A 13,496-nucleotide genomic window follows, 5' to 3' on the forward strand; every position below is an offset into this window, starting at 1 on the left:
GGGTATTTCAGCTTGAGGGGTAGTAAAGCCGTTGATTCTTCGCATCTCACGTGCTCGCGAAAGCAGAATCGTGGTGTAGATTCACTTAAACTGCGCAGATCACTGGGGTCGTCTGCATTTGCTTCAGTTTATTCAGAGGACAACATTATCCCGTTTTTGCTTTCGCCGTGAACGGTCCGCTGAAACGCGGTCTAAACGTGGTCGTTCGACAGCAGACACAGCATATGCAGCTAGATATCTTGCACTCAGAAACTCGTTGATTTTGCTCCAAAGTCCAGACGATCTGACCTTGTAGCCTAACTTTGATCGACAAGCAATCCTCACAAGACCAAAGCTACTTCCTGGCGGCTGTGATAAACAAACTATTGCCTGTAGAGACAGACATGTGCAACTTTATTTAGCGCAAATACAATTAGTGAAATGAATTCGCTGCATTACAGAACATCCTGTTCAGGGTGCTTACTGCAGTGAGAGGTTATCGCCCATCAACTACGTCGAGGGCAATTTACAACATGCAGCCGACCATGCATATCTTTTCTAGCACCAACATGTGCGCCGAAATCTATAATAATGCACATTTTGTCACTTGCCATGAGCCTTTCTGACATCGAAAATCGATGCCGAGAAGATACATCTGCTTCGTTCTCTAACGTCTGTGACGTCGCACTTTACACTAAGTAAAGGTGGTTGGCTTGTAACGCAAAATTTGGTGTCAAGGACCAGATCCCCTTTATCCAGGTGTCAATACGTTGTTGATCTCCTCACCACGCCATGATATTCATGATATTAAGGAGCAAAAGAGTCTGTAAAATCATAGTAAATAGCTGTCCTAGTTCATGCACTTAATGCTTTGAAAGTGTCACTTACACTGTGACTTATAGCACGATTGTATATCATTCTATTCCTCTAAATATTTCTTTTCAATTCAAATATTACTTAAACCCCCTTTATTAATACAATATTTTTTCTAATCTATTACTTCGACAAAATTTGTCTACATCAACTCTGGTTTCCCGGAGCCAACAAGTGATTTATACACTCCTCCTTTCTTCTTCATCAATGCTATAGGTGTATCAAATTCCACAACTTCTCCAGCATCTAAGACTAAAATCTTATCACTATCAGCAATTGTTTCCATTCGATGTGCAATACTCATCACAGTACATTTGCCATTTCCAAAACTTTCTTTCATTGTTTCTTGAATCACTTTATCCGATTCTAAATCCACATTTGCTGTTGCTTCATCCATGACAATCACTTTACTTTCACGAATTAAAGCTCGAGCAATACACAATAATTGTCGTTGTCCAACTGAAAAGTTCTCACCTTTTTCCGCGACGAGATATTCTAATCCTTTACCCCACGATGTAATCATGTCATATAAATGAACTCGTCTTAATACTTGCCATAATTCAGCATCACTTTTTTGACCAAAAGGATCTAAATTCAAACGCAAAGATCCACTAAAAAGCATCGGATCTTGTGGAATAATAGTCAAGTGAGTTCGTAATTGTTGAATAGTAATCGTAGCAATGTCAATCCCATCAATCAAAACACGTCCTGATGTTGGAATTTCAACTACACGAAAGAGAACACTCATTAACGAACTCTTTCCTGATCCAGTACGTCCACAAATTCCAACTTTTTCACCACTTGCAATTGAGAATGAAACTCGTTTTAAAACTAATGGTAAATCATCACGATATCGCATTGAAACATTTTGAAAATCTATTGTACCTCGTTGTGGCCAAGTGACATCTAATGTCTCTTTTTTTAAAGGAGTACGTTTTGATCCTTCTTGATCTAAGGTTCCATAATGAGCAATTCGTTCAAAACATGTCATACTACTTTCAACACGAGATGCTAATGTTGTCATTCGTTGAAAACTTGAAGATAATTGAGCAGCATATGATAAACCAAGTGCAGCTGCTGATGCTCCAATTGTTGATTGAGCAGCAACAGCTAAAACTGCTACAATTCCAACAATAATTGAAACAAACCAATCTGTTCGCATATCAAACCAACGAGATGAAACTTGTGCTAGAAAGAAGACACGAATATTTTGATTTAATAACGTTTCACATCGTAAAGCAAAGGAATTGACCATTTGAAAAGAACGAATGGTTTCAATTCCAGAAACCGTTTCAGACATTAAATTTAAAAAAGGAGATCGAGTTACACCATCCAAACGTTTAAGTTCACGTGCAGTAGCACGATAGACTTTTGCAGCAAACCAACAACCATATCCAATAGGGAGATAAACAAAAAGAACTAATGGATTGACAATAGCACAAACAAGAAATGATGAAGCAACTTGAAAAAGACAAAGTGCAAGCCATAAACCCCAATAGGGTAATGGATTATCCACTTCATCCAGATCTCTTGAAAATCGATTGAGAATTCGACCAATCGGTGTGATATCAAAGAATGTTGTAATTGGTGCTGCTAAGACTTTATTCAAATGTTTCAAATGAATTTTCAATGAACAAAGCATACAAATGGCCATAAACAATAGACAACGACCAAATGAAAGAATTGCAGCAGTTAATACAATACCAACGTAAATCACAAGTGCATCCATTTGAGTTAAATGTAACGATCCTTGTGCCCATTGACTTAAAAACCAATCACATCCAAATAAAACAACTTGTGCAATTGTAAAGAGTGTAATCATTAAAAAACATAAAATATGTCCATTCCATCCTGAACTTGCAAGATAATCAACATAAGATTGAAATTTCACTGATCCAACTAAACGATCTTCTGGAACAATTAATTTTCCCGAACTTGGTGTTTTTAATGTTTCAATACTCGTACGAATAGATGTGACAACCGTTTCAATATTTGATGTCAATTCATGAAAACTCGTTTGTTTTTCAACTTCCATTGATTCCTCAAAAGTTGATCGTCGTGTTCGTGGAGATGAAGATAAAAATGGAAATGAAGTTTGTAATTCCATTAACTTGCCATCTCCACAAATTTTTCCATTTGACATCACCAGAATACGATCAGCATGTTCAAGTAAATGATAATGTGAATTCAAAACTAAAATTCGAGTTGTTTTTCTTGCAAGACATTGAATTCCTTTGGAAAAGACGGAATTTGCTACATGTACATCAAGTGCACTCAATGGATCATCAAATATCATTAAATTCAATTCATTGGAACGATACATAGCACGAGCAAGTGCAATTCGAGCTTTTTGACCTCCACTGAGATTAATTCCACGCTCTCCAATCTCCGTTTTATCTCCATGTTCTAACATTTGAAAGTCCGAAAGAAGTTCACAAGCTTGAATAACACGTTCATAATGTTCCGATTCATATGGTACACCAAAAAGAATATTCTCTTGTACCGTTTGATTTTGAATCCATGGTTCTTGACTAGCATATGCTATGTTGCCATGTACCACTCGTGTACCACGAAGTTGTTCCATTTCACCTAAGATAGCATGTACTAAACTTGATTTGCCACTTCCAACTGGACCAACAATCATTGTAAGTGTACCAGGTTGTGATGTGAAATTGATATCACATAGTGTCAAGTCAACAGCATCTTTTGTCCATTTAAAATCTCCATCTTTTAATGAGATTTCAGGTACTTGTCGTGGAACATCTTCAATCTTCTCTGTACCAGTTTGATGTGTACCTGTATCATCTGAGGCTAAAAAATCCGATAATCGACTTGTAGAGGTTATTGCTTCTGCAAGTGCAACCGAAGCATCCGCGTAAATACTAAATGGTGTACGACACGCATTTGTTAATGCCACGATTGTAAATGTTGTTGGAATATCGAGAGAATTTCCAAGTAGAATCGTCGACGAGAAACAAACCAAATTTAATAGTGTTGGTGCTAAGAACATCAAGACCGTGTTCGCTAATCGTACTCGATGATATTTTCGTAATAAACGAATCTCGCGATCACGAATATCATTAATTAAATCCGTTGCAAACCCTTCCCAACTATAAAACTTGACAACACGAATTCCTTGAAGCATTTCATTTGTTACCTTCAAACGACTTGCACTTAAACGTGATATTTCTTGTCGATATCCCCCAATTTTTTTTGACATATATGATGATGCATACATAATCAATGTAATCGTAACCATGGCCACAAGTGCTACAATAGCAGGCATTTGAGTTCCAATAAGAATCCCAACAATAGCTAACATCAATGGAGATATAGTACACCACATGCCTAATTTATAAGCCGTAAGAACACGATCACAATCAACTCCAACAAACGTTACAATTTCGCCCATATCCATCGTTCGTCGTGCTGTAGCTGTAAGACGTAAAATCTTACGATATGCACTATTCATACAGATCATACGTGCATTGCATGCTACACGTGTTGTAAGAAATTGGCCAGCATTCACAGTTGTAGCTCCTAGAAATGCGGTACAACCTAATAGTATCGCTAATGTATACCCCGATGAAATGCGTAATAAATTCGGACTCCCTTCAAAATGCTGTAAAATTGCTTTGATAAGAAATGGTTGGAACAGGATCAAACCTGCACTGAGAACATGAAGCACAAATGCAATTCGCCATGTTTCTTTCACACTCTTCCAAATGGCACGATTGACATTTGGTCGTTTACGTGTCCCATTTCTCTTGAGACGTCCAGCCACACGTTGTGCTTCTATTTGATAAAAATGATCAAATTTTAACTGAAGGGGACGTGCTTGATCAATTGTGGGAAGATCCCAAACACTTTGTTCATCTAATGGAGCTTGATATCCACGTCGAAGAAGTGGATGCATCCACCACATTGTCGCAATGGATAAATATCCAGCTGTATTTAATGGATTCTCGGTACTTCGAACTTGAGACTTGGTAAGGTCTTTAAACAACGCATCGGTAGCTGACACTTCGCCTGCTGTTGACGTCTTTGCAGGCGAGAAACGTAAGTCTTGAGTCTCTTTAGTCATGACAGTGTAGAGAAAACCCTTTTTTTTTGTCCTCTCAAGCAAAAGGAGGAATGTCAAGATTTATGTATTGCAAATATCTCAATGGTTTCACACGAATTGTAAGCGAAATGAACGGATGCTGAGAGATGCTTGAACGTTTTTGGACTAGCTGTAACACCCTTCGCTGAAAGAAGGACAAAGTACGACCTTCCGCCATGTCGGCTGTCCCGAATCCAGATGTCTACGTCTTCAGACAATATACCCAGACACATGACGTTTTTATTTGTCAAAAAGAGGAGATTTATAAATTGGAGGATTAGTTTAAGAAACTGTTGTTTTGAAAAATCTGAGGAGACAGACACACTGTGAGCGTGAAATGGATGTAGAATGAGAAAGAAGGAAAGTGATGAGAGTATGAAGATATTGATCGTATAAAGAAACGCATGATGGTGCTATCTTCGTACGAATTAAAGCTGATACGACGCAGAATTAACATTTGAATTAAATTCTAATTTTTACGTATGAGCCAGTTAGTACTGTGGGATAGCATGGTCACTCTCTTGAAATAAGATGTACAATAAACCGAATATTTGACAACTGCAACCTGAATCAGAATTGGGACTCCGGCTTCTTGTCGAATGTTCAAATCCTGTTATGATAAAATTACCTTTAGCTTCAGACAAGAAATATACCATACGATTATGCGTAATGTCATGTACGGCAAGCTCAAGAATAAAGATCAATCAATACCATCGGTAAACTCAGATATTTAAGAAAGACGCTCATCAAAGTGGAAGGTACATGTAAGATGCGATTGCTGATGTGTTAAGATGACTTTCTTCAAAACGGAACTAATGAAACGGCGTTTGGATGACGAGTTTAGTGGGAAAAACAGCGTATGTGCTTGTATCTATTAAATGATCAATTGATTACAATATTGATTCAGTTCTGGAAGCTGAATGTGAATATTTTTTACATTGTAGTGTTGGAAAAATGCTTTATCTTGGGACCTTGAAACAAGTCGTGAAGCACACTCTGTGCTTGGATGAGGTGCCATGAGCAAATCTCACCCATCTTACAAGAACTTTATTCGGGAAGCGCATCGAATTGATGTTTCTCGTCCTGTTGAGCTTTTGATCTGTCAGGCAGTTATTTTTGGTGCTGAAAAAGTATTGATTTCGTTGTGCTATGTTTTATTACAAATTTGTCAGGCGAGTCGAAGGTAAAAATCGCCTACAGCTTTTGCTATTGTATCGATGAGAACACCACGAGGACCCTGAACGTCATGATGGCACATTAGAGTAAGTGAGAGCGAATTCGAGAGGATTAGACGACTCTTTTACAAGAATTAGTATAACAAAGCAAGTACTGCTTAAAATACAATACGATACAATTGGAAGAAATTCACATTAGACTGTGGCATAACCGTGAATTTTCATAAGACCGAACATCTGTATTTTTGAGGAGGAATTGGTCAAAAGAAATAATAATACGTATATATAATATTACTCTGGGCTGCATCAATAGTAATTATAATTATTATATTCGTGAAATAGTGAAGCAAACTAATAGCGCTAGTTATTTGAGAGGCTCTTGGTCTAACTCTGGGCAGGAGCGCACAAACTAATCTATGTGTGCTTGCTGACACGGATGCTGAGAATCAAACTTTTTAGCTGTGCAAAGTGCATGGCAGCTCAGTTGCACTTGGTAGCACGTGAAGCCCATTCCACAACCGAGTTGTGGTAGCGCTTCTGCCTTCGAGAAATGGTGAGACTCGGTTAGGAGAAAAGCGCAAGGTACCCAGTGTTTTCGAATTCATTTTACCATGGTTCATAGCGCTTCAGAGACGCAATGCCTAGGATTAGGTTGCATCTTGAAATCTAATCTGAGACTGAACACCATTCCACGCTGTCAAATCCATCAGACTGTACAGATAGGACTGTATTTAGTATCCGGCAGCCGCGGGTCGAACATAACTGCTCGACCCTCTTATATCTATCAAGAACGCTGAGCTGAGCTGTCAGCCACACCTTCATAAGATAGGGTAGCTTTCTTTGGGTCTAGTCCGTGGTGATTTTTTCCAGTAAACCGCCCTGTGCCTACTAGGGTCTACTTTTGCTGTCGAGGTGTTCATCGGTCGACCCTGTGCTGAAGCTCGACCCATTTTACCTCTCAGTTGATAGAGTAGGAGCCACGCAATGCGCTGATGTTTTGATAGGAAACATCTACCCGGCAGCTACGAGATCGTTCTATTTCTCCTCGGCATTGCCTAGATCCATCGCATTTTACGCACTGATGTAGCCTTGAGCTCATGTACCCGTAATGGCTTTAGTGAATTGAGCTCCGGATTCAACGCGGCACCAACTGCTTTTTTGAAAGAGGTAGAATAAGCGAGTCAGTCTCCGGTGCGGCTGCATATCTGTATGGAGGCGGTTACCGTGTCGATGCATGGAAGAGGGCCTGCTACGACAGATCTCTCAACCTGCGAGCTCAATCATCTTTTGAACAAGAAGTTTGATTGCACACGGCCGGTAGAATTAGGATATGCAAACATTCGTGGCATTTCGTTTGAAATCATAATCTTTATTTGGAGAAAAAATCACACGTAAAGTGCACATTCTCGCGCGCGATCTTCTAGTTTGAGGGCTGCTACTCAACACGCTGATGCTCCGTCAAGAGCATGGCCAAATATGTGTCTCCCTCGACAAATATTAACCACCATTCGTCTCTACCCTCCAAAAGGCTTGACGCTTAGTAGCATTACTTGCGACAGTTTGACTTTTTTCACAGACGCCCGGTTGCGGCGCTGGTGAAGATGTTGCACAAACTTAACTTCTTAGACGTGATCTCGATAACCCCACCCCGTCCATTCCTTGAGCAACCAATTGAGCTATTTCTTTGGGTTCAACTAAAGACACAAAACTCAGGGTGAGAGGAGAGCATGTCATGTTTCATTCTCATAGAGGATGCAGTATTATCCAGACCTCACCGCACAAGTGACGACAGCTGCAGATGGACGTGCACCTCGTACAGCGAAAGTTATCAGCGTCCGTGATAATTTATGCTCAAAGATTGGATTCGGGTGTGCGACTGACGCGCCGAACCGAAAGTCTTTCTCAGTTTATATCAAGAGTGACTTATATCACGTGTTAAAGTTCATTTTAAAACGATACTGAAAGCATATTGTTAGGATCAACAATAAAAAATATTTTTGTGATGTGCATTGGTAGCCTAAGTGTCGCACTGACCTCTTTTCTTACAGAGCTCCATCTTCCTCATCCGTGCTGAATACTTATCATATAGCTCAATCATGGCACTTTCTTTTATACTTCTGAGCTTCGCTGTTTCAATCGTGTATTGTCCTCGCACACTAAGGTACATCAATGTGGTCTCTAAGGGGGGGTCTAGGGATACTCTAAATGCCATTTTATGCAAAGGTTGAGCGGACGAAGTAACATAATCAATGCAGTCCGTCCACTAGCGTACGCCAAGAGAAAGATCGCGCGAATTAAACGTAACCCTAATGTAAATTTTTGCAACATTGTTTCCGATCGACACTCTAACAAATGCGTCACAAGAGCAGGTGTAGTTATCTAAATACAGTAATTCTGGGAGTTCCAAAACATAAACTCCATCCCGTACATTATGTGATCAAGTCACTTTGAACGAGGGACCATTAGAGAGATTATAGTTATGAATATTCAGTAGTGCGTAAAGCTCCAAACCGGTGATCTGATCCGGTTCCATGTCGCCGGACCGACGTAACATTAACTATTATGATCATGGTAGGTTTTATACACAGTGCGGGACTGAGCTCCCAAGTTCCACAAAAAACGCACACCGTTATGTGAGTTAAACCTCTCGGAACGTGTCAGCTACGCGTTGGTAATTGTGGAGATGGCAACCACCGTGAAGCCGCTGATGGTAAGCGGTCAAGCTTCTTGAAAGTTGAGATGACAATCATTACGGCCACGCTTCAGACAGAGCAACAGCGCGTTGCTTCAGTATCCCCAAGAAGGAGGCCACGTGTCAAGCACTATGATATTAAGTAGTTAGAGTACTTGACCAAGAAAAACGTTAAAGAGTTTTACCAGCAAATTGCCATGCATTCTTATATCATCAAATCCGTCAATATGTAAAAATATGGTCCCAGAATTGCACAGTGTTTTTATTTTTTTGAATTGCTCATTGTTATGTTCTTAAGCCAGTACGTGTTCTACCCCCTACCCTACTAATATATATGTATATAAAAGTATAAGAACTCGGAACCCGAGCACCACCACTCCGTTCTGCTGAGGGCTGTATGGAATGGAACGCTGGTGTACAATGCCGTTCTGTTGACATATTCCAGCCAGATAGGAGATGTCAATGTAACCACAACCCTTCTATTCTTAAAATTTAGTTTCGAGAATTTTGAAACCCAGGTTCCCACAATTCATCAAATCATTGCAATTCACTATAGAATTGAAGCACCACAGCAGCTCTAGTAAATACGACATCATTTTGAAACCGGTTCGAAACGCGGTTTTGGAACCTTGGAACTCAACATAAACTGAGGTTATTTTGAAATTGTTACAGAAGCATGGAGAAGAAGCGCCTCAGGTAAGCGACGATCGCGCGAGATAGCAACATCCGACTGAATTAATTTGAATTTTTATAAATATATTAATAAATATATAGAAACTAGAAAAATTATAAATCCAGTCTGAGAAATAAAAATGATTGGTTAAATCTATAGAATCATCCATATTGAGAGTGAGGGACCTATGCCACATTGGTTCTACTATCAAATTGTCATGGCGTTCGCAAGGACACAAAAATAACTTTCGACGTTGGGTTGAAGGCAAATGTCAATATTTCTATACCTCAAAACTCATGGCATTGATAAATTCAAGATCACTCTCGTGAAGGAGTATGAGGTTGTAGACAAACAGCATCTTCAAGCATTTGGATAGCGAAATTTAGAAAAACAGCAGTAAATAAGAACAATACATTTACGATAGATCAGCTGCGAAAAAAAGATTATCGAGCAAATAATAACGACAGCATCCGAGCCTCCAATAAGGAATACTATAAGGAAGATAAGCAACGATGGGATGCCATTTTTAAAGCCAAACTTGCAGCTCGATCCAACTGTGAATGTGGCGACACATATTCTGCTGCAAATCACCATGTTCACGTTCGATCGCAGAAGCACTACAAGAACAGAGTGCTTATACTATGATACTTTTTTGTGATACTGGCAAAACAATATAGAGACTTGTAGATATAAATAATAACAGAGTGTAGATAGTCATGGTGAGCCGGTACGCGCTAAGCGTCAAGACACAGGAACAACATGAACCTAATTACATCGTTTCTACATTATCTTAATGTATATACCTAGAAATTGGACATTCAATACGTTGATACAACGCTTGTGTTTATTAGAGACTGCAATCCAATCAGTACAACTAATCTTAGGCGTACCCATATTGAGAATGGCATAATCTTTGCTTCTGTCAAAATTCTGCTTAAAATCGACTTAGTCTACTTGGACTCCCAGAGAATTAGCGAGTTTCATAAGTTGATCTGTTGTTCGAGATAATTTGATAATTGACTTTGCGCTCATACTCGATCTTCGTAGATACCATGCAATTTTTGATTTTTTTGTTGACGATCTATATCTTGACCAATTTAAGCATCTCATACTTTCCAATGTCCACCGCAAGCGATATTTCTGCTTTCGAGCACTCCGTTGAACCAGCGCCAGCTGAAACGCTCTTCCGCGATAAGAAATGGACCTATATTCAAGATTCGACCTCGAACACGGGTCAATATGCCGGTCATATTCTTTTCAATCTATCTACCATCTCAACACTCACTCTAAGGCCATCACTGAATGGGACTATAACTACTACTGGTGTATTAACTCCGGCTAAGATTTCTAGTATCAGCAACAACATGAACTTCGGTAACACTTGCCCTATCATGTGGAATCTCAACTCTGCAACCGGAAATGCGTCGTATGGTGCGGGTAATGCAACCGGTCTCGCGCTACCAGCCAGTGCAGTACGAACTTAACTCCATCGCAAGCCTCTCTTGACTTCTTGTTCCTACTTACAGTCCGAATCCTTCAGCTGACAACGCTCTCATTCAAAAGAAGACGTTCCGATACTTCGAACATATCACACATAAGTTTACTGTTCTTTCGAATCAATCGTTCACATGGACAGTCAGTAATGGTATTGCTAACCCCAAGAAGCTAATTCTACAACCTGTAATTAGCAACCTGAATGCAGGTGGTACTATCGCAGACACGATCAATCCTTTCCATCCGCCATTAACCACAATTCCTGCTACGACTTCTTCGATCGCATCTCTAAATAATCTCCAAGTTACGGTAGGTAGCATCCCTATCTGGAACAACCCAATCAGCTTTGGTTATGATCTCTTCGTACAAGAAATGTCAAAATCTGGTGTTGATGGAGGCTTAGACGATCTTACAAGCGCCGGTCTACTATCTCAACGATTATGGGAATCCCTCTATTGCTTCATTGCTGTTGATAGTGGTCGACATCTTCCTTCTGAGGATGGTGCGCAGAAATCGATTGTCATTTCAAATACGTCAAACTGTGCATACCCATTAACAATTTACTACCATCTCTGGCGTGAAGTTGTCGCCATTGTTGACACTGCTATGGGTACTGACTGTATCGCAAGGTCCAGTTCAAAACTAAGCATCATTGTCTTCTCAATATATTTTTTTTGATCTGCCAAATATAGCATCCAGAAACAATGAACGGGTTCTTCACTGATAACCAAACTAAGCAAAAAGCTTACGACCGCTATTGACCCCTAGAACATTGCACTTACAGATACGGTGACTGGGCCTAACTGTGAAGTAGTAGATGCAGTTGATCCACCAAAAGCATACAGAGACCCACCAACATCCAATGTAATTGAGACTGTTCCCGAAACATGCAAAATTGGACTTGGAGAGGACACGCCAATCCCAACTCTACCCGCGGATGTGATAGTCATCTTGCGCGAGTTACCTGTCATAATCACAAAAGACAGTGTCCATGTATGCACTATTTGTTAAAGTAGTGCTCACGCCATTAGATAGTTGGAAGGCAAATGATACAGAAGTTGATATGCTCGATTCGACGTAGAGCGGCAAACTTGTTAGTGCATTGCTGCATTTGATATACATACAGTCCTTGATTTAGTGTGATTGGAGCCGTGTCATAACTACTACTATATGGAGTGTTGGTGTTAGACATCATCTTGTTGATGGTATCAGAAACAAGATACAAACACGCTGCTGACGATGTTGGAGAAGAACCCTCGACATTGATTGCAAAAGCATCAGCTGAAGTTGCCAGCTTATATGTGTACGGATATTCAGACTTGTATGGCTAAGTGTTCCCGATGTTGAAGCAAAATCTGTGAGTCTGTGACGTGATACCAACTGAGGGTTTGTCATTCGAGCTGATATTGAATAGATCCACAGATGTTGCTAAAACCCCACCGATTTGAGCAGATGCATCGATAGAGGAAACAAGATTCAAAATCGAATAGGTTCTGTTGGTACTGGAGGATCCAATAATTTGGGTACCGATAGTAAGTGGACTGGAATTATCAACTCTGTAAACTCGAATGCTATCTCTCAAATCTGCAGCTGTTGCTATGACAAGAGTTTCTCCAAGTTTCAATCCCAGAGTAGATCCATTATGCGCAACGATATTGACGTTTCCTGAAGCATCGCAAGTCAATCGTCTCGACTTGTTTGTTCTAATCGCAACTTGATGTGCTGTTGTTGAACCAATATCTTGCGCTCCTCCTGAAGATTGAATTGAGATCCCAAATGTACTGGTCGAAATAGTATTCGTACAACTGATTGGTGTTGTTCCATTTGAAACAATAAGACTTCCGGGCAGGGCTAAATTTCCTGTTGATGTTATATTTGGTCGCGCTGCAGTTTGCAAAGTATCCGTAATATTTGTTGCTGTGACGCTATTCAAATTTTTAATATTAGAACTAGCATCACAGACGAGTGTCATGCATAATATTCTTCGGTATAATCATACAACTCACATTTTGTACAATAATTGACATATCTTGCATTACCCTTTTGTGGAATTCTGCAGAATCTAGAGGCAGATACAAATGTAGACGATGGACTCTCAGACTTGCTCATGAGTGGAGCTTACAATTTCAATCTTTATGCATTGTAGAACACAGTCTTCTGCGTAAAGTTTCTTAGGTCATATAACGAGTCGCAACCTGTAAACGGTAATCTCGTTACATTGAGTACTCATTGCTCGCGAATTTCAAGGGTGACCTATTTAAATAATTAGGCCTCAATACTGCCTTACTGTGTTCAATTATGTATCAATGTATTACATGACTGGAGACAGCCCATAAGTCCAGGGAACCTCTTCATTATGCAGTCCTAATGTTCTCTTCATGCAATTCGTAAGGATCTTTGAGTTTGTACGATTGCACAAAAGTGAATGTAGAACCCTAGACGTACATACAAATACGGCATGCATCTCATTCCAGCGTAGTTAAAACAAAGGCTTCCACTTGTGATCAT

General features: G+C 39.9%; 3 protein-coding genes across 3 annotated transcripts; 2 read left to right on the forward strand and 1 right to left on the reverse strand.

Annotated features, from left to right (window-relative positions):
- Positions 1–994: 994 nt before the first annotated feature.
- On the reverse strand, positions 995–4,936 carry PHALS_09403 (atp-binding cassette superfamily; the record flags this gene model as incomplete). Its single annotated transcript, XM_024722382.1, has 1 exon — positions 995–4,936. The coding sequence occupies one exon, from the start codon at positions 4,934–4,936 to the stop codon at positions 995–997; it is 3,942 nt and encodes a 1,313-aa protein (XP_024571645.1).
- Positions 4,937–7,605: 2,669 nt separating this feature from the next.
- On the forward strand, positions 7,606–7,847 carry PHALS_09404 (uncharacterized protein; the record flags this gene model as incomplete). The annotated part of the gene is made up of 2 exons (XM_024722393.1): positions 7,606–7,687; positions 7,756–7,847. 2 exons carry the CDS (start codon positions 7,606–7,608, stop codon positions 7,845–7,847), a joined length of 174 nt encoding a protein of 57 aa, XP_024571646.1.
- Positions 7,848–10,612: 2,765 nt separating this feature from the next.
- PHALS_09405 (uncharacterized protein) lies at positions 10,613–13,134 on the forward strand (the record flags this gene model as incomplete). Its single annotated transcript, XM_024722404.1, has 4 exons — positions 10,613–10,961; positions 11,035–11,598; positions 11,773–11,981; positions 13,048–13,134. 4 exons carry the CDS (start codon positions 10,613–10,615, stop codon positions 13,132–13,134), a joined length of 1,209 nt encoding a protein of 402 aa, XP_024571647.1.
- Between the last annotated feature and the right edge of the window lie 362 nt (positions 13,135–13,496).

The sequence above is a fragment of the Plasmopara halstedii genome (assembly GCF_900000015.1).
Source record: "Plasmopara halstedii genome assembly, contig: Scaffold_42, whole genome shotgun sequence".
NCBI classification, from domain to species: Eukaryota; Oomycota; class Peronosporomycetes; order Peronosporales; family Peronosporaceae; genus Plasmopara; species Plasmopara halstedii.